At 46.2% G+C, this 23,667-nt stretch overlaps 1 protein-coding gene across 1 annotated transcript in view; it reads right to left on the minus strand.

Annotated features, from left to right (window-relative positions):
• The window catches only part of LOC138371837 (protein O-mannosyl-transferase TMTC1-like), a 49,464-nt gene extending 27,196 nt beyond the window's left edge, over nucleotides 1-22,268 (minus strand). The window contains exon 1 of the mRNA XM_069336867.1: nucleotides 22,065-22,268. Coding sequence (XP_069192968.1) covers nucleotides 22,065-22,263 — 199 coding nt within the window. The 5' untranslated portion in view covers nucleotides 22,264-22,268. The remainder of the gene's footprint in view (nucleotides 1-22,064) is intronic.
• Between the last annotated feature and the right edge of the window lie 1,399 nt (nucleotides 22,269-23,667).

Here is a 23,667-nt window from a genome sequence, read left to right on the forward strand (position 1 = left end):
ACGTGCTATATAGTCGTAATGGCTTAGTGCTTTCTCCAGATAGTTCCCTTACCTTCCTGTTTCTTACCCCTATCATCCCCACTTACCTCCTTTCTTGCCTTCTATCCTTACCCCTGTTTCTAAAGCTGTTTCTAACCCCTATCCCCCCCCCCCCCCCCCCCCCGCATCCACCTCGCCCAACGGGCATCCTTACCTATATTTGATTCGAGTCAGCCATTATTGTAAATTGTGTAAGTTGTTGGGAATAAAGTTTGTGAAGCCATGAGCCGGCGAGGCTTCACCCGTCGCCTCTGGAGGGGAGAGATGCAACACTGAGCTTGTTATGGTAACACCTCGGGCGCTCCACCACCCGGCATCGTGTCCGAATGAAAAAGTAACCGAACAGGGCTCATCACCGGACGTTGTTTCCGGGCGTTGGGGTAGGGATGGATGGACGGACGGTCGGATGGACGGAAGGAGGGAGGTGTAGAGGGACAGATTAAGGTAAGACTGGACAGTTGGTGAGACGGATGGACGGACGCATGCAGGGAGGTAGGTCTGAGACGTAAGACCAATGGACGGACGGACAGTATGGGAAGGGAAGGGAACTACGAGGGGAAAGCATCAAGAAATTACGACTATATTGCACTGAGAAGGGATCAGGATAAGGATTATGGACGGGACGGGGGGGGGGGGGAAGGAATGGTGCCCGACCACTTATGGACGGTCGTGGAGGTGGAGTGTTAGTGTGTTACATTAGTTGAGGTAGAGTCAAGAGCTGTGTGACACTGCCTGTGTTCACAATGTTACCTTCACCCAGTGTCTACACACGATGGCCGCAACAATAACAAATATCTAAACAAATTCTGAAACATAAAATGTAAGTGGCCACTTTTGTGTCCGTCCTGGACCCCCCTTGTCATGTCCTGAACACCCCTCGTCAAGTCCTGGACCCCCCTCCCTAAGTCCTGGACACCCCCTCGCCAAGTCCTGGTCCCCCCTCGTCAAGTCCTGGTCCCCCCTCGTCAAGTCCTGGACCCCCCTCCCTAAGTCCTGGACACCCCCTCGCCAAGTCCTGGTCCTCCCCTCGTCAAGTCCTGGTCCCCCCTCGTCAAGTCCTGGACCCCCTCGTCAAGTTCTGGACCCCCTCGCCATGTCCTAGTCCCCCTCGTCATGTCCTGGATCCCTTCAAGTCCTGCACCCCCCTCGTCAAGTCCTGGATCCCCTCCCCCGTCAGGCCTTGGACACCCCCTCCTCAGGTCTCAGATCACTATTGTGTGGTGACAAATAACAAACAACTGAGCTTGGAAATGTAATATTCAAGTGCATGTTATTTGACCTCTTCCAGTGTCGGCTTTGAAGCAACTTCTTTACTTTCTTTTTTTTAAATGACTAAGAAAAATGTGGAAGTCTAAGGAATACTTTTATACCGGCTGTGACAGAATTGGGTCACTGTGTTAAAAAATGATTTAAATTAGTCAGGCGTAAAAGGCTTCTCTTATTTTTTTACTGTTTAAGTATTTTTAAGTTTTTGTTCTTCTCCGTAGGCCTAATGGGCCATTCACAAAGTTATTTAGATTCGACGAGTGCTTGAGTGTTAGAATGACGTACATATTACAGGTAGGACCATTGGATTTATTGCACAATTGAAGGAATTTGGGTTGGGGGAGTAGCCTCGTATGGGTCAATAGGCATTCTGATCTTTTCTTTATTTGTTTGGTCTAAACAGTTTAATTTTACTGTTGCATGATTGTTTTCTGCATGATTACAAATATTGCTTGAAGCACAGAACCATTGTCTCGCTACAACTGTGAGGGTCACCAGGCCAACAAGTACACATATTTTTAACACAAAATAAACGATAGATTAATAGATAAACTATTAACAAACTATATTATATTGACAAAGGTGTTGGTAGTTTTCATTCCATTGGCAATGATAAGGATAATAAATAGGAATAAAATGATTGTATAGCAATGATGAGAAAATAATTGAAGTGGGTAATGTGATTAATAAATACGATAATTAAATAATTATTGTGTGTACAACTAACAATGATCAAGCAATAATTGATTATTAATTTCCTGTCACCGCCTGTGTTGGACAGATGAATGGCAGCTCATCAATGTGGATCTTACTTGGGCACGTGACTGGTTGACGACACCAGGATCAGGGCGGCGTGGTAGTGTGTTTTCATCTCCTGCGGGTGCACGTCTCTCTCGCTCCTGACGGCGGAGACGAGACCTCTCGCTCCTGACGGAGGAGTCGAGACCTCTCGCTCCTGACGGCGGAGACGAGACCTCTCGCTCCTGCCGGAGGAGTCGAGACCTCTCGCTGCTGACGGAGCAGTGAAGATTCCCAGCACGACACACCGTAACGATCCTCTTGCTGACGGAATTTAATTTCGGAATTCCACCTTTAGGACAAAATTTCGGTAAAGGAATTCCGCTCTCGACCTATTACAATAGACATCAGTTCTTCCGTCTTGCCCAGGGACTTGTTGAGGGCGGGGCCAGGGGTCCTCCCCAGGGGTGTGGTGAGGTGAAGAGGGGCGCCCTGTGGGTGTGGTGGGGTGGAGAGGGGGCCCTTGTGGGTGTAGAGAGGGTGGAGAGAGGCGCCCTGTGGGTGTGGTGTGGTGGAGAGGGGCCCTTGTGGGTGGAGAGGGGGGGCCCTTGTGGGTGTGGTGGGGGTGGAGAGGGGGTCCCCCCTGTGGGGGTGGAGAGGGGGTCCCCTATGGGGGTGGAGAGGGGGTCCCCCTGTGGGGGTGGAGAGGGGGTCCCCTATGGGGGTGGAGAGGGGGCCCCTGTGGGTGTGATGGGGATGGAGAGGGGGGCCCTGTGGGGGTGGACAGGGGACCCTGTGGGTGTGATGGGGGTGGAGAGGGGCCCCTGTGGGTGTGATGGGGGTGGAGAGGGGCCCCTGTGGGTGTGGAGAGGGAGCCACTGTGAGTATAGCAGGGGTGGAGAACGGCCCCCTGTGGGTGTGGCGGGGGTGGAGAGGGGGCCCCTGTGGGTGTGGTGGGGTGGACAGGGGCCCCTGTGAGTGTGGTGGGGGTGAACAGGGGCCCCTGTGGGTGTGGTGGGGGTGGAGAGGCGTCCCTGTGGGGGTGGAGAGCCGTCCCTGTGGAGGTGGTGGGGGTGGAGAGGCGTCCCTGTGGGGGTGGTGGGGGTGGAGAGGCGTCCCTGTGGGGGTGGTGGGTGTGGAGAGGGGACCCCTGTGGGTGTGGTGGGGGTGGAGAGGCGTCCCTGTGGGTGTGGAGAGGCGCCCCCTGTGGGTGTGGAGAGGGGCCCCCCTGTAGGTGTGGAGAGGGGCCCCCTGGGGGTGTGGTGGGTGGAGAGGGGGCCGCTGTGGGTGTGGTGGGGGTGGAGAGGGTGGGCCCCTGTGGGTGTGGTGGGGTGAAGAGGGGGGCGCCCTGTGGGGTTGGAGAGGGGGCCCTGTGGGTGTGGTGTGGTGGAGAGGGGCCCCTGTGGGTGTGGTGTGGTGGAGAGGGGGCCCCTGTGGGTGTGGTGTGGTGGAGAGGGGCCCCTGTGGGTGTGGTGGGGTTGAGAGGGGGGGGTCCCCCACATGGGTGTGGTGCAGGAAAGGATTGGTGTGACTATCACATCACAGAGCGGCGCGCGCGCACACACACACACACACACACACACACACACTCGTGGCCAGGTTGCGGGAAAGACCGGCGGAGTCTTGACGGTCTCTAGGTCAAGCCAGAGCTTGACGAAATTCCTTTTTGTGGTCCTCGGCAGCTGACGACGCTGACATACTCTTGCCAGCTGACCGAACAAAGGTCGCCTCTCATCAGGTGAAAAAACATTGGCATCTGTGGGGAATTGACCTGTGAGATTTATATTTTGATCATGTCATGGCTTGGTTGTCTGGGGAGTGAGTGCCTGGAAATACTCATAGGCTCGAATCCTTAACACAGATGCCGAAGAAATATAAGAAAATTCACTTTCGCAAACAGAGTGGTAGATGGTTGGATCAAGTTAGGTGAGAAGGTGGTGGAGGTCAAGACCGTCAATAGTTTCAAAGCGTAATATGACAGAGAGTGTTGGGAAGACGGGACACCACGAGCGTAGTTTTAATCCCGTAACTACACTTAGATAATTACACTTAGGTAATTACCCTTAGGTAATTACACACACACACGGAAAGCCTTTGGCACAGTACCCCATAAAAGGTTGATGCATAAGCTGGAGAAACAGGCAGGAGTAACTGGTTAGCGCTCAAGTGGATAAGAGAGTACCTAAGCAATAGGAAGCAGAGAGTTACGGTGAGGGGGTGAAACCTCAGATTGTCGTGAAGTCACCAGTGGAGTCCCACAGGGCTCTGTACTCGGACCTTTCCTATTTCTGATATACGTAAATGATCTCACAGAGGGTATAGACTCATTCCTCTCAATGTTTGCTGACAACGCCAAAATTATGAGAAGGATTAAGACAGAGAAGGACAGCTTAGGGCTTCAAGAAGACCTGGACAAGCTGCAGGAATGGTCGAACAAAAGGTTGTTAGAGTTTAACCGAACCAAATGTAATGTAATGAAGATTGGTGTAGGGAGTAGGAGACCAGTTACAAGGTATCATTTGGGAGATGAAATACTTCAAGAGTCTGAGAGAAAGACCTGGGGGTTGATATCACGCCAGACCTGTTCCCTGAAGCTCATATCAAGAGGATAACATCAGCGGTATACGCCAGGTTGGCTAACATAAGAACGGTCTTTAAAAACTTGTGTAAAGAATCTTTCAAAACTTTGTTTACCACATATATCACACCAATCCTGGAGTATGCGGCTCCAGCATGGAGTCCATATCAAGTCATGCATAAGACTAAACTGGAAAAGGTTCAAAGGTTTGCCTCCAGACTAGTACCTGAACTGCGGGGTATGAGCTACGAGAAGAGACTACGGGAATTTAACCTCAAGTCACTGGGAGTCAGAAGAGTTAGAGGGGACATGGTCACCACATAAATGTTTCTCAGAGGAATCGACAGGGATGATAAAGACAGGCTATTTACCACAAAGGGCACACGCACTAGGGGACACAGGTGAAAATTGAGTGCCCAAATGAGCCATAGAGACGTTAGAAAGAATTTTTTCAGTGTCAGAGTAGTAGACAAACGGAATGCATTAGGAAGTGATGTGGTGGAGGCTGAATCCATACACAGCTTCAAGTGTAGATATGATAGAGCCCAGTAGGCTCAGAAAACTGTACACCAGTCGATTGATAGTTGACAGGCGGGACCAAAGAGCCAGAGCTCAACCCCCGCAAGCACAAATAGGTGAGTACACACACACACACACACACACACACACACACACACACACACACACACACACACACACACACACACACACACACAGGGTTGATAAAGAAAGGCTATTTAACACAAGGGGCACACGCACTAGGGGACACAGGTGGAAACTGAGTGCCCAAATGAGCCACAGAGATATTAGGAAGAACTTTTTTAGTGTCAGAGTGGTTGACAAATGGAATGCATTAGGAAGCAATGTGGTGGAGGCTGACTCCATACACAGTTTCAAGTGTAGATATGATAGAGCCCAATAGGCTCAGGAACCTGTACACCTGTTGATTGACGGTTGAGAGGCGGGACCAAAGAGCCAGAGCTCAACCCCCGCAAGCACAACTAGGTGAGTACAACTAGGTGAGTACACACACACACACACACATATACATGCAAGGATGTGTTTGAGATAGACTTTACTGGAAGGTATGTCAATTCCGCCCCCTGGATGTGATCGATCACATACAGGGGGGCTGAAGCAGTGTGTCTGTATGAGTGACATGGTAGACTTCACTGTGGGAGTGGGTGGGGGTCCTGAGGCTAAACTCCCAGTGGTTGAAGATGGTAACAAAGATGAGCAATGTATAGAGAGGCAACAGATGGAAATGGGTGGAGTGTGGTGGAGGCGTCTCACCACAAAAATAAAATGTTTTGGTAATTGTTTGTAATGGAAGGGGTTCTTGGGAAGCTCGAGGGGAACTGAGATTGTGGTGGAGGAGGGTTGTGGTGGAGATGGTTGTGGTGGAGGGGGGGTTGTGGTGGAGGAGGGATTGTGGTGGAAATGGTTGTAGTGGAGGGGGGTTGAGGGGGTTGTTGTGTTAAGGGTTGGCCACATGTGTTAACCTTATGCACTCAGTGATATGACAACCGGTTATCGGGTTGCCACTCCGTAATACTACAACAGTTTTGCCTAACCAAAAACGTACACACCTAAACAACCCCCTTAACCCGTCGAGGGCTATGAATATAAAGCGTCAATATTACGGTGCTTAATGCTTTATAAATCGCATTTATTACGATTTGGTTGATTCCGTTGATAATGCGACGCAATAAGCGGAAGGACGGGTTGTAGAGATGTATATATAACTATCCCCAAGTATGAGGCAGTACGAGGGCCGTGTGCTAGTGCACGGCAGTTTATATAGTTTATATATAAGTAGTAGTAGTATACAAGCAGTATATAGGTAGTAAAGACATATATTGGTAGGTAATTTATATATATCAAGTCTTCCCCAACCGGACATTTGCACGTAGCCTTTAAATATATACGACATATATATGTCGTATATATTTAAGTTAGTTGCCTCTTCGGAGGTTGCATGGCGAAGAGACAACTAACACAACACCTATACCCCCTATTAGACTATTTTACAGGAACTTCTTTTCCACAGCTCATAAAACGGAGGAAAGGGTCCTGAAAGATATTGTTAATAGAAACGTTATCCCTACAGACAAAAATCAGAGGATACAACTGACGATTTACTATAAAACCAGAAAAACGGCCAGCCTACTCATGAGAAACTCTCCAGACACAAAACAGAACGCTTTAAAAGAGACTAACGTCGTCTATGCCTTCAAATGCCCACTTGGGGACTGTAAGCTCCAAAAAACCCAGTATATAGGCAAGACAGCAACATCTCTTTCTAGGCGTTTAACGATGCATAAGCAACAGGGCTCCATTAAGGAACATATAATCTCTTCCCATAACCAAACCATCGCCAGAGAAATCCTAGTAAACAACACAGAAATCATCGATAGATACAGCGATAGCAGGCGGCTTGACGTTTGCGAGGCACTACACATCAAGAAGTCAACACCAGCAATCAACAGCCAATTATTGCACAACTATATTCTACCCACCTCAAGACTCCGCTCCAATATAGAAGCATCAAGAAATATGGACCAATAGGCTTTCTACAAACACTTCTATTCAATACCCATTGTTTCTGTTCTGTCTTGTGTTGATACTTTTAATACCCTATTAATATCCCCTATTGTTCTGTCTTGTGTTAATGCCACATCACCCTTCCCACCTCACTCAAATGTAGATATAAAATCAGAGAAACGCAAGTTCTAATCAGTTGTGTATTTGTGAAGTCTTTGAAAATGTAATAAGTTTTACGAAACGCGCCCGTGTCGCGTCAGACTAGAAATAAAAAATGAATTTTGGAGAAGTGATTTTTGATTTACCTCCAACAGTGAAGCGTAATGTACGAAAGATTGAGAAAATTCGTGTTAGAATTATTAATCTTACTTTTTCGGTCATATTTAATAATATATGTCTACAGGAAAGACTGCTACCAAAATATACTAATATATATATATATATATATATATATATATATATATATATATATATATATATATATATATATATGTCGTACCTAGTAGCCAGAACACACTTATCAGCCTACTATGCAAGGCCCGATTTGCCTAATAAGCCAAGTTTTCATGAATTAATTATTTTTCGACTACCTAACCTACCTAACCTAACCTAACTTTTTCGGCTACCTAACCCAACCTAACCTATAAAGATAGGTTAGGTTAGGTTAGGTAGGGTTGATTAGGTTCGGTCATATATCTACGTTAATTTTAACTCAAATAAAAAAATTTGACCTCATACATAATGAAATGGGTAGCTTTATCATTTCAGAAGAAAAAAAATTGAAAAAATATATTAATTCAGGAAAACTTGGCTTATTAAGCAAATCGGGCCTTGAATAGTAGGCCAAAAAGTGAGTTCTGGCTACTAGGTACGACATTATATATATATATATATATATATATATATATATATATATATATATATATATATATATATATATATATATATATATATATATATGTCGTACCTAGTAGCCAGAACGCACTTTTCAGCCTACTATGCATGGCCCGATTTGCCTAATAAGCCAAGTTTTCATGAATTAATTGTTTTTCGACTACCTAACCTACCTAACCTAACCTAACCTAACTTTTTCGGCCACCTAACCTAACCTAACCTATTAAGATAGGTTAGGTTAGGTTAGGTAGGGTTGGTTAGGTTCGGTCATATATCTACGTTAATTTTAACTCCAATAAAAAAAAATTGACCTCATACATAATAAAATGGGTAGCTTTATCATTTCATAAGAAAAAAATTAGAGAAAATATATTAATTCATGAAAACTTGGCTTATTAGACAAATCGGGCCTCGCATAGTAGGCTGAGAAGTGCGTTCTGGCTACTAGGTACGACATATATATATATATATATATATATATATATATATATATATATATATATATATATGTCGTACCTAGTAGCCAGAACGCACTTCTCAGCCTACTATGCAAGGCCCGATTTGCCTAATAAGCCAAGTTTTCCTGAATAAATATATTTTCTCTAATTTTTTTCTTATGAAATGATAAAGCTACCCATTTCATTATGTATGAGGTCATTTTTTTTTTTGGAGTTAAAATTAACGTAGATATATGACCGAACCTAACCAACCCTACCTAACCTAACCTAACCTATCTTTATAGGTTAGGTTAGGTTAGGTAGCCGAAAAAGTTAGGTTAGGTTAGGTAGGTTAGGTAGTCGGAAAACAATTAATTCATGAAAACTTGGATTATTAGGCAAATCGGGCCTTGCATAGCAGGCCGAGTACGACGTTCTGGCTACTAAGTACAACATAAATATATATATATATATATATATATATATATATATATATATATATATATATATATATATATATATATATATATATATATACATATATACATATAAAAGTTTGTGAGGGTACCACCTCTGGTGCCAATGTGGGGACCCATAGCCTCGGAGAAGAAAATAAAAAGTATTCAGAGGAGACCTTGTGGTTTCTCACTGAACACTAATATTATCTTCTCAAACCACCCCCATTCTTTTGTATGTACACATATATATTTGCTTTATTTGAACTTTGTTACAAAAAAGGAGTTACATATAGGTTACAAAGATGGTTATCATAGGTTGTCGAGTTCCTCCAGCTCCTCAGATGGCGGGCAGGAACCTTGGATGCAGTGCGCGTTTCCCCTCTGTATCGCCACGCTGAGGCGCTGGAAAAGAAAGCTGGCAGCTCTAGGGTCCCTTGTTGTTTTAATGAGCCTAGAACCCAGTTCCTTCAAAAAACTGGTAGCACTTTTACCCCAGGCGCCGAGTGTCTCAGAAGCAATGGGGACAAAATTGTAGTGGTGATCCAGTTCTCTATACTTACGGGATTTGGCTGCTACCCTGTGGATGGCAGCGCCACCTGGTTGTGCAACACTGAGGTCAATGTAGGTATTAACCAGTGTTGATACGCACATGTAGTCCCATACCAACTGCTTGCCATTCTTCCAGGGGTTCACTGTGATACCATCCAGGCGACCAATAAGAGCATCAGAGTTACGGGGCGTTAGGTATCGGGGCTCTCTTTCAGCTGGGCATCCAGCTGTGGTGAGGCTCCTCTTGATGATGTCATTAACTTCACTGTGCCTCGAGTGCCATCCCCCTGTGCTTTGGCAGAGTAGGCCATGGTGGCCGTACCTGTCAGCCACTACCTCGCCGCAAATACACCTATATCTGGTGTGGATTGGGGCAGCAAGGCGGAGGGCCACAGCAATTCGGAGGGCGTGTGGTGTGAGACACGTGCCAGTTGCCGACATTGGGGTTGCTAACAGGAAATCCCCTGCATGTGGGGCTGCTACTGCTGTGAGGCGAGCAATGTCGTGTTGTGTTGTTGCAGCACCCAGGCACTCTGCAGCAACTTGGTCTACAATGGGGCCATCCCAGCTGGATTGCTTGTGGGCTTTTGGGGATGGTGGTTGAGGTGATGGGCCTGCACAAGAGGCCCACTCTGTGGCACAGCGTGTAAAATTGGGATCATGTACACCTGCCAGCTGATGTAAGTGGGCAGGTAGAATTTCCTTCACAAGGTCGTCGGATGCTGATAAGGAGGACAGGAAGGCTGGAACAGCGATTTGCGTTGCTGTTCGAACTCCAAGGCCCCCAAGTCTTACGGGAAGAGAGGCTTGTTTTCACTGTAGGTCATCAAGAGAGAGGTTAAGAGCTTTTTCTAGCATTGATTTCAGTAACCGGTCATATTCACTTAGTTTTTGGCTACTGTAAGATGGTGAACACCTCAGAAAGTAGGTTAACCTGGGGAGGGACAGACATCTGGTGATGAGGTAGAGTGCATCATGAGCATCAATATCCTCAATCCTCCCATCCATCCTCTTACGGTCGGCGATTTTCTTATCAAGGACCTCATCGATGGCTTTCAACCCCAGGGGAGCTCCTAGGAGTGTGCTGTCTTCAGGTTTAGTTTTATGGATATTTGGCAGAAGACCCTCTATTCTCTCTACGATGCCCTGGTTGGAACATATTATTTCACATTTAGAAGGGTTCAGGGTGAGGCCTAAAACTGCACCTTGCTCCTGGATTTTTCTGATGTCCTCCAGGAGGGAGTCTTGGGAACCAGCTAGGGTACCATCATCCAAGAACCAGATATTAAGCTCGCTGGACAGGACCTCTGTGACTTGTTTGATGACTAAACAGAAAAGGAGAGGAGCAAGGGGGTCACCCTGTTGGACGCCTTCTCGCGAGTCAATTTCATGTTCGCCAAAAAGTAGCTTAAGATCCACACTCTAGCATGAATGTACAAAAGGGTAGAGGGAAGGGAAATGACTATGAACCGCACGGAGTACAGCTTCCCTCCGCACCAAATTGAAGGCATTTTTTAAATCTAGCTTGATAAGGGCCGTTTCGTCTGTGATGATGGCGATGAAGGCTCGAGCTGCATGGGCTGCCACCTCATACCCTTGTGGAATGCCGAACCCGAGCTGTTTTGGCTTCAGCATGTTGGCCGCTGCATCAATAACTGTTCTTGCAGCTGCCTTTGCGACGAGACGCCGGAGAGAATTGCCCACAGCTATTGGCCTGATCCCTCCGTACTTTTTCTTTAGAGCACAGAGAGATGCTCCAAAAAAGATAGGTCTTATGGACGCTGGTATGTTGCCAGCTAGACATGTCTGGTGAATCTGGTTAGTTCCACCAAGAGGTTCTTTGCAATGTCACCCAGTGCAGGGTTGAGCATTTGCTTGAGGTGGTTGGGTTTTAGTCCTGTGAGCCCACCTGCTGATCCTGTAGGGAAGGACATGGCTGCTTTATGGACCACAGATTCAGCCACCCAGAGAGGTTCTGCTCCGGTAGCCCCCACTTGTACAATGTCGTCCTCACGCGGAGCCCTGGGTGGGTGTTTCTCCCTTAGGGCTTGAGCTGTTGCGGCATCTCTGTCGGCAATTGAGTCCTCACTGGTGATGACTCGTATTGCGCCAATAGTGTTTCCTTCTTCTATTTTCTTGGTGACTGATGTTCTGATTTTTGATGTCTCGGATATGGCACTGTTGCTCTTCCTGCCGTGGGTGTTTCTCGCGCGAGTGGGAAGGCGTACCTGGCTGTCCTCCCTGGGAAAATCATTTATAGCTTTGATGACTGAGGCAGCTAAGGTCTTGTCTCTCCTTGCAGGGGTGGCTAGACATATGTTGCCAAACATTAGGAGGTTGTGCCATGCTTGGGTCGTTCCAGGAGAGTCGTTGACCTTTCTCAGGAGGGCAGATAATTTGGCTGCTGCATGGGGGCGGGCTGCTTTAGGGATGTGTTGCAAGGTTCTGGCTGTTGTTGCTTTGATAGCTTCTAAAAATTTTCTGTGGGAATGAAGGTCTGGGAGGTGTTTTGCCTTACGGGCGGTGTGGGCTGTTGACTGGTGTTCTCCCTGGGAGGGCGCCCAGAACCCAAACACCTGGCTCCGTTGTGGTAATGATTGCGCACATTATCGTCCCTCGACCGGATATAGCATACCCTGTCACACGTCTGACATCTACCTTGTCTACCCCTGCTTGATGGTTCATCTTGGCTTGGAGAAGCCTGGCTGTCTGTTGAGAGCTGCGACATGGGCGGGCGCTGGGCGGGCGCTGGGCGGGAGGGTGGACGGCGGGTGGAGACTGGAGGGTGGGCGGCGGTTGGAGGCTGGGGGGATAGTCAGCTGGCCGTAGCACTTACTACTCAGATGAGTGGTAATACATATACCACCTCTATACGAAGTGTGGGTATACACCCACTACACAATATGTGGGTATACATTGGGTGGGTGGGTGGCGTAGACACACATGGGAGCCTCCCGGGTTCTATGGGCGGGTGGCAAGGTGGCCTCGTGGGTGGGGAGGCGACGTGGTGGGGTGGGATTGGAGGGGAAAGAGCAGGTACTTCCCGGCCAGGGCGCTGGGTGGGGGCGGGGGTCAGGGCGACACTAACACTGGTATAATTCCCCCGTATATCACTGCACAATGATGAATGAATCACACACTTGTAATCTGACTCACTGCACGTGTGATGTACTAACAATATGATAGATATGTTGCGCCAATTATCGCTGACAACGTAACTTGTTCAACAAAACTTTCAAAAAAGAAAAATACAAGCACATATATAATATATATATATATATATATATATATATATATATATATATATATATATATATATATATATAATATATAATATTAGTATATACTTGTAAACATATGTGGATGAATATGACTGATAGGGTAAGATTAATAATCCTAACACGAATCTTCTCAATATTCATTACGTTTTTCTTCACTGTCGATGATAATTGAAAAATTAACTCTCCAAAATTCATTCTTTACATTTTTATTTTTGGTCTGACGCCGGAACGTGTTTTGTAAGCTTCTTACATTTTCAAAGACTAGTCTACACATAGCATACATCATACTTATACTAGTTTTGGGTGAAGTGATATGGCACAAAAGTTTTGGGTGAGGTGACAAAGATATGACAGAACATGAATCAATGGGTATGAAAGCATAAGATATGGAAGTAACCTGCAGAATGCCTATTGGCCCATACTTTCTCTTGCTACTGCTATGTTGGTTCGGGGTCTTGAAGTGGGTAGAATATAGTTGTGCATTAATTGGCTGTTGATTGCTGATGTTGACTTTTTGATGTGTAGTGCCTCGCGGATGTCGAGTCTCCTGCTATCGCTGCATTTATTGATGATTTCTGTGTTGCTTGTTAAGATTTTTCTGGTGATGGTCTGGTTGTGAGAAGAAATTATATGTTCCTTGATGGAGCCCTGTTGTTTGTGGATTGTTAATCACCTAGACAGAGACGTTGTTGTCTTGCCTATATACTGAGCTCTTTTGGGGTTACAGTCCCCAAGCGGGCATGTGAAGGCATAGACGACGTTGGTTTCCTTCAAGGTGTTCTGTTTGGTGTCTGGGGAGTTTTTCATGAGTAGTTTGGCGTTTTTTTTGTTTTTGTAGTAAATTGTCAATTGTATTTTCTGATTTTTGTCTGTAGGGATAACGTTCCTATTAATAATATCTTTCAGGACCCTTTCCTCCGTTTTATGAGCCGTCGAAAAGAAGTTCATGTAAAACAGTCTAATAGGGGGTACAAGAGTTGTGCTAGTTGACTCTTCAGACGTTGCATGGCGTTTCACCTTTCTTTTTATGACGTCTTCAACATAACCGTTAGAGAAGCCATTTTGACTAGGACCTGCCTTACCTTCCAGAGTTCTTCTTCGACTTGCTTCCATCCTGAGCTGTGACTGAGTACCCGGTCGATGTAAGCATTGACAACACTCCTCTTGTACCTGTCTGGGCAGTCACTATTGGCATTGAGGCACATAACTATGTTTGTTTCCTTAGTGTAGACTGCAGTGTGGAATTTTCCGTTCCTTCCATGACTGTTACATCTAGAAAGGGCAGCTTCCCATCTTTCTCCATCTCGTAAGTGAAACTTAACACAGAATTCTGCTCGAATGCCTTCTTCAGCTGCTGCAGACGTCTGACATCAGGTACCTGCATGAAAATGTCGTCAACATATTTGCATTATATAACGGGTTTCAAGTCCATGTCAACTAAGACCCTCTGCTCGATGGTACCCATGTAGAAGTTCACAAACAAGACACCTAGGGAAGAACCCATGACAACCCCATCTACTTGCTTATCCATGTGCCCATCTGGATTCAAGAAGGGTGCCTCTTTAGTTCAGGCTTCAGGCTTCTTAACATGTTTTCTGATATGTCAAGAGGAGTACAAGCTTGATCACGACACACTCTGTCCACTCATCACGACTGTTTTATCCACAGGTACGTTGGTAAACAGCGACTCTACATCCAACGAGGCTCTTATCCCTGTGGCCCATGCTCGCCGCAGTAAGTCAACGAATTCCTTTGGCGACTTCAGGCTGAAAGCACAAGGTACATAAGGAGTCAGCAAGCAGTTGAGTCGCTTAGCCAGTCAGTATGTGGGTGTGGGTCTCTGGCTAATGATTGACCGAAGTGGGTTTCCAGGTTTGTGGATCTTGACATTCCCATTGTTACGAACCCGGATCCAGCGTCCGAGCCTGGAGCGGTGACAAACACGCCATCTGTGGGTCAGCTCCCGAAACCCCCGCCAAACGGACGACGACACCTGGTGAGGACAGCGTGTACTGGCCTCGAGGACCAGTTTCCAGTCTGGTTCCGCGCTCAACACCGCCGCTCCTGACCTCTGGTGAGGTGGTGCTCCGACGACAGCGCCATCTATGGGCTGGATACGTCAGGTGTTTGTGCCCGAGCCCGTGAGTGAAGTGTATTAGTGTCCCAGTTATTGATGACGTGTCTGCTTATAGAGCCGACCTGGGACCACTGTGATGGAAGTGGAGTCAGTCTACCCGAGGCAGCCAGTCTCCATACGGTGAAGTTTGCTGCAGCTGTTGTGACGTCGTCCCCCCGGAAGAACACTGTGGTGTGTTAGCCTGCCAGTAGAGTGGCAGTGAAAGGATTTACCCGGGACCGACTGTTGGAGACGATAATCCACTGGGGTATTGAGGACAGGAGGGTGATTGGTGATATCACACGAGACTCCTGTCTAGGGCGTACCCCTTATATCGTTCGTGGAGTGGCCGTACCAGCCTTGGCGGCTCAGTACCTGCCAGCAGACCAGCTGGACGTGTGGTTGACGGCCTCCACGACGGTGCCCCCAGTGGACCTGCGTTTTGGCTGACCTGTGGCCCGGGTAGGCTCGGCATTCTCAGAGGACACGTCGTGAGGCCACGAAGAAGGCACCGAGAGTTATGGCACCAGCGTCTTCAGTAGAAGACATCGATTGAGGATTAATCCCCTTGTAAAGTGTTAATACCCCTCCCCCTTGTGTACTCTTTTATTATATATATTTAATCGGTGATGGTGAACATTATAATATTAAGTTCTTAACTTTCTTTCCCTACTCCCTTTTAGTTACTTGCGTCACGGATCTCATCCCTTGATAGCCACTACTGGCTCGGGAACGGATACATATATCTTCCTCTAACAACATCAGAGTAAGGACCCCGTTGCGTCCCGAGAGGGCCGTAACACCCATACTCGTAACCAGGTTTGTATTCCCCAATAACCTTTGGCAGGTGGAGTCCAGATTTCTTGGCATTCACAGTTTTCATCAATCTGTTTATCTTCGTCTTCAATTCGGCTGTGGTGTCCTTCGTTACCCTTTGGAATTTAGTTTGGTCGGAGAGTTCGGTCATTGATGGTCAAGTGGTAAAAGGCACTGTGTACACGAGTTGCAAATGTGCTCCTGGCAGTCCTGGTTCGAGTCACTTCTGGGGTGTGGAGTTTTCATTCACATATATGCTTGGGGAGCATTCAAGCTTCTTCGCATTTGTGTTGCTCATGTGGCCCTACAAAAATGAGGTGATTTGATGAAATAGCTATGCCCAATATTACCATCAATGTGCCGTCGAGGTGGTGGTTCAAATAGCTTCGGCTGTCACCGCCTTTTGTATGGTCACTGATGGGCGAGTTGTTTAAGGCACCGTGTACACCAGTTGCAATGTGCCCCTGGCGGTCCAGGTTCGAGTCACTTCTCGGGTGTGGAGTTTTCATTCACATATATGCTTGGGGATTATTCAAGCTTGTTCTCATATATATATATATATATATATATATATATATATATATATATATATATATATATATATATATATATATATATAATAAATATATATATATATATATATATATATATATATAAATATATATATATATACATTTATATATGTCGTACCTAGTAGCCAGAACGCACTTCTCAGCCTACTATGCAAGGCCCGATTTGCCTAATAAGCCAAGTTTTCATGAATTAATATATTTTTCTATTTTTTTTCTTATGAAATGATAAAGCTACCCATTTCATTATGTATGAGGTCAATTTTTTTTATTGCAGGTAAAAATAACGTAGATATATGACCGAACCTAACCAACCCTACCTAACCTAACCTAACCTATCTCTATAGGTTAGGTTAGGTTAGGTAGCCGAAAAAGTTAGGTTAGGTTAGGTTAGGTAGGTTAGGTTGTCGAAAAAACATTAATTCATGAAAACTTGGCTTATTAGGCAAATCGAGCCTTGCATAGTAGGCGGAGAAGTGCGTTCTGGCTACTAGGTACGACATATATATATATATATATATATATATATACATAATCCTGTTTTACTTTGGGTCTGGGAAGATCTTGCAAATATATGTATGGTGGCGGTAATGAACCCTAACCTCCTGCTTCACCTCGCCTCTCACCTCTCTTCCCCTCGGCCCCGCGGCTCCCCCCCCCCTCGGCCCCGCGGCTCCCACCCCCACCCCCCCTCGGCCCCGCGGCTCCCACCCCCCCCCCCCCCCTCGGCCCCGCGGCTCTCCCAGGTGAGGTGAGGTGTGGGGGGAGTGGGGCGGGGCCTCTCCCACCACGAATATATTGTTATATCACACAATACATTGCCAAGGCGGCGGTGACCGGGGTGGTGTTCTCTGCCACTGACGGCTTGCTTCATCTTTCATCTCCCGACCAACTTGTCCCCAGCGGCCCCTGACTATCAAAGATGCAGCTGCACATCGCCAGACACGATCTTCAGCCGGCCAGATGATGATAGCGCTCACAGGCGCTAGTCGTGCACGGCGCGGAGGTCTGAACGCGTTCAGGCCCCAGGGCAGAGATTTGCAAAATAATAATCATTCAGACCACCAGGGAGGGAAGGAGAGGTGGAGGCCCCGCTGAGCAAGCCAGAGAGTGGACGATGGGGGAGCACGTCCAACGTGGGGCGGTTAGGGGCCCCACCTGTAGGGCAGGGAGTGGTGGGTAGGGGGGCTCCAGTGGGGGTTAATCTTGAGGTTATCTTGAGATAATTTCAGGGCTTAGCGTCCCCCGCGGCCCGGTCCTCGACCAGGCCTTCTTTTTGTTACACCCCCCCCCAGGAAGCAGCCCGTAGCAGCTGTCTAACTAACAAGTACCTATTTACTGCTAGATGAACAGGGGGCATCAGGGTAAAAGAAACTGCCAATTTGTTTCCGCCTCCACCGGGGATCGAACCCGGATCCTCAGGACCACGAATCCCGAGTGCTGTCCACTCAGTTGTCAGGGGAGTTAGGGGCAGACCTATACGACAGGGAGGGGAGTGGGGGGTAAGGGGCCCCCACATGGAAGGGGGTACAGTAGGGAGGGCCCGGGGGGGGGGAGGCACAGTAAAGCTCTTCAAATACTGTGTATCGCGACCATTAGCTGCCCCGTAATAACTTTATGTAATGGTGGAAATAAATGTGATTGAACCTCGAACAAAATTTTATACTTAACGATAAAATCAAGATTAATTAATGGCTCTCTGAACACAAAATATTTTAGCTTGAATCTAATCTAATCAGACGAGAATATTCTTGCGCTGCTGCTTGTTGGTCGCAAGTTCATTGTTTACGTAAAGTCTTGTATGCATGAACAAATCCACAAGGGCCGTGACGAGGGTTCGAACTTACGTCCGAGAGGATCCCAGACGCGCCTTGATCGACTAAGCTACGTCATGGTCAAAAGAATTGCAACCGACGTAATCTGCAAATGAACGTATGTTCCAACCCTCGTCACGACCCTTGTGGATTTGTTCATTTGATGCATCACACTATTGTGATTTGTGTGTGTTACTTGTATGCATGTTTGTTGTTTAAAGGCATAATTGTATATATGATGAATGGGTAATGTATTATGATCACCTGTATAGCGAGTCTTGAGTGACATTAAGGGTGTGTGTGTGTGTGTGTGTGTACTCACCTATTTGTGTCTGTAGGATCGAGCATTGACTCTTGGATCCCGTCTTTCGAGCATCGGGTGTTTACAGCAATGACCCCGGTCCTGTTTCCCTAACATACCTAATTTTACAATTATGAATAGTATTTGCTTCCACAACCTGTTCCTTAAGTGCATACCATTTTACCACTACTCTCACGCTAATAGAAAACTTCTTAACATCTCTGTGACTCATGAGTTTCCAGCTTCCACCCATGTCCCCTCGTTCTGTTACTATTCCATGTGAACATTTCGTCTCTGTCCACTCTGTCAATCCCCCTGAGTATTGTATACGTTCCTATCATGTCCCCCCTCTCTCCCTTCTTTATTCAAGTGTCGTAAGGCACAGTTCCTTCTGGCGCTCTTCATACCCCATCCCTCGTAACTCTGGGACGAGTCTCGTTACAAACCTCTGAACCTATTCCAGTTTTCTTATATGTTTCTTCAGATGTGGACTCCATGATGAGGCGGCATACTCTAAGACTGGCCTCACGTAGGCAGTGTAAAGCGCCCTAAATGCCTCCTTACTAAGGTTTCTTAATGATGTTCTAACTTTTGCCAATGTAGAGAACGCTGGTGTCATTATCCTATTTATATGTGGTTCAGGAGATAGATTAAGTGTTACGTCCACGCCTAGGTCTCTTTCTCGCGTCGTTACAGGTAGGCAGTTCCCATTCATTGTGTACTGTCCCTTTGGTCTCCTATCTCCTAGTCCCATTTCCATAATTTAACATTTGCTCGTGTTGAACTCCAGTAGCCATTTCTCTGATCATCTCTGCAACCTGTTCAGGTCCTCTTGGAGGATCCTGCAATCCTCATCTGTCACAACTCTTCTCATCAACTTTGCGTCATCCGCAAACATCGACATGTAGAACTCTACTCCTGTAAACTTGTCGTTAACATATATTAGAAATAGAATTGGTCCCAGCACCGATCCTTGTGGTACTCCACTTGTTACTGTTCGCCAGTCCGACTTCTCACCCCTTACCGTAACTCTTTGGCTGCTTCCTGTTAGGTAGTTCCTTATCCATGCTAGGGCCTTTCTTCCCACCCCCGCCTGCCTCTCGAGTTTGAACAGCAGTCTCATGTGCGGTACTGTATCAAAGGCTTTTTGGCAGTCCAGAAATATGCAGTCTGCCCAACCTTCTCTGTCCTGTCTTATCCTTGTAATTTTATCATAGAATTCGAAAAGGTTAGTTAGGCACGATTTCCCTTTCCAGTACCCGTGTTGCTGCCTGCAAACTGGGTTAAATACGTTCCTTGTACACATACGATTACTCGCACTCCACATCTATACATGTGTGTGTGTGTACTAACCTATTTGTACTCACCTATTTGTGCTTGCGGGGGTTGAGCTTTGGCTCTTTGGTCCCGCCTCTCAACTGTCGATCAACTGGTGTACAGATTCCTGAGCCTACTGGGCTCTATCATATCTACATTTTAAACTGTGTATGAGTCAGCCTACACCACATCACTGCCTAATGCATTCTATCCATTAACTACTCTGACACTGAAAAAGTTCTTTCTAATGTCCCAGTGGCTCATGCGGGTACTCAGTTTCCTCTTGTGTCCCCTTGTTCGCGTACCACCAGTGTTGAATAGTTTATCCTTGTCTACCCGGTCGATTCCCCTGAGGATTTTGTAGGTTGTGATCATGTCTCCCCTTACTCTTCTGTCTTCCAATGTCGTAAGGTGCTTTTCCCGTAGCCTTTCCTCGTAACTCATGCCTCTTAGTTCTTGGATTAGTCTAGTGACATACCTTTGAACTTGTTCCAGCTTCGTCTTGTGCTTGACCAGGTACGGGCTCCATGCTGGGGCCGCATACTCCAGGATTGGTCTTACATATGTGGTGTACAAGATTCTGAATGATTCTTACACAGGTTCCTGAACGCTGTTCTGATGTTAGCCAGCTTTGCATATGCTGCAGACGTTATTCTTTTCATGTGGGCATCAGGAGACAGGTTTGGTGTGATATCAACTCGTAGATATTTCTCTATGTCCGTTTCATTAAGTACTTCATCTCCTATTCTGTATCCTGTGTCTGGCCTCCTGTTTCCACCGCCTAGTTTCATTACTTTACATTTACTCGGGTTTAACTTGAACAACCATTTGTTGGACCATTCACTCAGTTTGTCTAGGTCATCTTGTAGCCTCGTACTATCATCCTCTGTTTCAATGGTGTGTGTGTGTGTGTGTGTGTGTGTGTGTGTGTGTGTGTGTGTGTGTGTGTGTGTGTGTGTGTGTGTGTGTGTGTGTGTGTGTGTGTGTGTGAGAGAGAGACTTCTTAGTAATATTAAGAAATTAAAAAAAAAATACGTGAGAAGCCTTTAATGTCTTGTGGGTGGAGTCGAGTCATATAATTCCTTTTTCCGGGGACTGGAAGCCTGTACTTTAAGTTAATTTATACTGAGATCTCCCATTGGTCGAATTACTGATCTTTGCAAGGATGCCACACACAACAGTTACCTAACTTACGGACACCTATTTACTGCTAGGGGATCTGACGCATCAGATGAAAGCAAACATGCCAAACCATCCCTGTTTCCCTGTTCTCTACCGTCCGGGTATCGAACTCTGTATCCCCGATTGTGAGCCGAAAACATAGACTCCAGTGGTGTGCAATTGTCCACTAGTTGGAAAAATTCTGGAGTTTTTTTCCATGTATCCTATCATATTTATTTTATATATATTGAAGAAAGATCAACATTTATACACGTGTATAGATGTGGAGTGCGAGTAATCGTATGTGTACAAGGAACGTATTTAACCCAGATTGCCAGCAGCACAGCAGGACGCCTTAAGCACACACACACGTCACTTGCCATCAGTAGTTATAACAACCAAAGCCAAGTGGGAGGTTTGCAGAAACATGGAGGCCTCATAATTTGATTATTCTCACTGATAATTGGTTGTTTCATTGCCCATTATATTGTAGTAGTAGGCGACCCTATTATACATCGATTCTAATAACAAGTGCACATACTTACCAATTCCTGGCAGTAAGGAAGTTACAGGCTCACTGGTCTGCTGAAATAAGCAGCCCTTCCTCCGAATAGACAGTACGTTTTAATACTAAATTTAATAAGTACAATCCTGACTATCGGCATAGTACATAAATACACTTTAACATGTAAAACAAGGACAAGCATGTAAATAACATTTATTGCTTCTTAACTACAATTAGTACTTAACCTATAGCTATATTGATATTACAGTTTTATAAAACAAAACAAAAGTCTCTCAATAAATTATAAAGTAACTCAGGATATATCTTGAGGTTATCTTATAATTTTAAGATGGATATTTTAATTTTTTTTATAAAATCTCTATTGTTTTATAAAACTGAAAAATAAATCTTTATATTTAAAACTTATATATATAGAATTGAATACGAAAACTTCATCCTATAAATTTTGAGTGTATTAACAGAAAATGAGAATATATGGGTAGGTAAATGTAACAGCACAATTAAGTATATATATGCTATGCAGACAGTCAGGAATGTACTTATTACGTTTAGTATTGAAACGTACCGTCCATTCGGAGTAAGGGTTGGAAATAAGGGAGTGGAGGCACTTACTATTCCTCTACAGGAGAGGTGGGGGTTGCGGCGGCAAGATGGACTCACCGATCTTCTGGAGGAAGGCGGCGTAGTTGTTGTGGACCACCGGGTCTGAGGGCCGGGCAGCTAACAGTGCCAGGTGGAGGCTCTCGGCCTCCGTGGAGCGTCCGGCCTCGCTGTAGAGCCCAGCCAGGGCCGACACGGCATCACTGTTGGTTGCATCGTGGCGTAGACTCTCCTCCAGCAGCGTCACCGCCTCCACCATGCGACCCTGCTGCCTGGTGGGGAGACAAGGGAAGAGAGGATTATCTTCCAGTAACACTTCCAGATCCTCCCAAAATGCTATAGTGTTCGTTGGGTTGAAAGGCAGGACGAGCTGGTGGGAGGAATTCCCTGCCACCAGCACCTCTTTTTCGGACGCTTAAATAATTCAGATATCTAACTGCCTACAACGTGAAACAAAACAAACGGGGGCTGAATTTGGTGGGAGCGAAGCTGGGCAAATTCTCAAGGGTGTATATTTTTCTGTAACGATCGGCATGCCAGCAGGACGGCGCTCACGTTCACTCTCGCATTTGTTCCTTATCAGGAAAAACGCCGTGAGTGTGTGTGTGTGTGTACTCACCTAGTTGTACTCACCTAGTTGTGTTTGCAGGGGTTGAGCTCTGGCTCTTTGGTCCCGCCTCTCAACCGTCAATAAACAGGTGTACAGGTTCCTGAGCCTATTGGGCTCTATCATATCTACACTTGAAACTGTGTATGGAGTCAGCCTCCACCACATCACTTCCTAATGCATTCCATTTGTCATCCAATCTGACACTAAAAAAGTTCTTTCTAATATCTCTGTGGCTCATTTGGGAACTCAGTTTCCACCTGTGTCCCCTAGTGCGTGTGCCCCTTGTGTTAAATAGCCTGTCTTTATCTACCCTGTCGATTCCCGTGAGAATCTTGAATGTGGTGATCCTGTCCCCCCTAATTCTTCTGTCTTCAAACGAAGTGAGGTTTAATTCCTGAAGTCTGTCCTCGTAGCTCATACCTCTCACCTCGGGTACTAGTGTGGTGGCAAACCTTTGAACCTTTTCCAGTTTAGTCTTATGCTTGACTAGATATGGATTCCTTGTTGGAGCCGCATACTCCAGGATTGGTCTGACATATGTGGTATATAATGTTCTGAAAGATTCCTTACACAAGTTTCTAAAGGCCGTCCTTATGTTAGCCAACCTGACATATGCTGCTGATGTTATCCACTTGATATGAGCTTCAGGGGACAGGTCTGGCGTGATATCAACCCCCAGGTCTTTCTCTCTCTCTCTGACTCTTGAAGTATCTCATCTCCCAAATGATACCTTGTAACTGGTCTCCTGCTTCCTACCCCTATCTTCATTACATTACATTTGCTTGGGTTAAACTCTAACAGCCATTTGTTCGACCATTCCTGCAGCTTGTCTAGGTCTTCTTGAAGCCTCAAGCTGTCCTCCTCTGTCTTAATCCTTCTCATAATTTTGGCGTCGTCAGCAAACATTGAGAGGAATGAGTCTATACCCTCTGGGAGATCATTTACGTATATCAGAAACAGGATAGGTCAAAGCACAGAGCCCTGTGGGACTCCACTGGTGACTTCACGCCATTCTGAGGTCTCACCCCTCACTGTAACTGTCTGCTTCCTATT

The sequence above is a fragment of the Procambarus clarkii genome, chromosome 4 (assembly GCF_040958095.1).
Source record: "Procambarus clarkii isolate CNS0578487 chromosome 4, FALCON_Pclarkii_2.0, whole genome shotgun sequence".
Taxonomy (NCBI): Eukaryota; Metazoa; Arthropoda; class Malacostraca; order Decapoda; family Cambaridae; genus Procambarus; species Procambarus clarkii.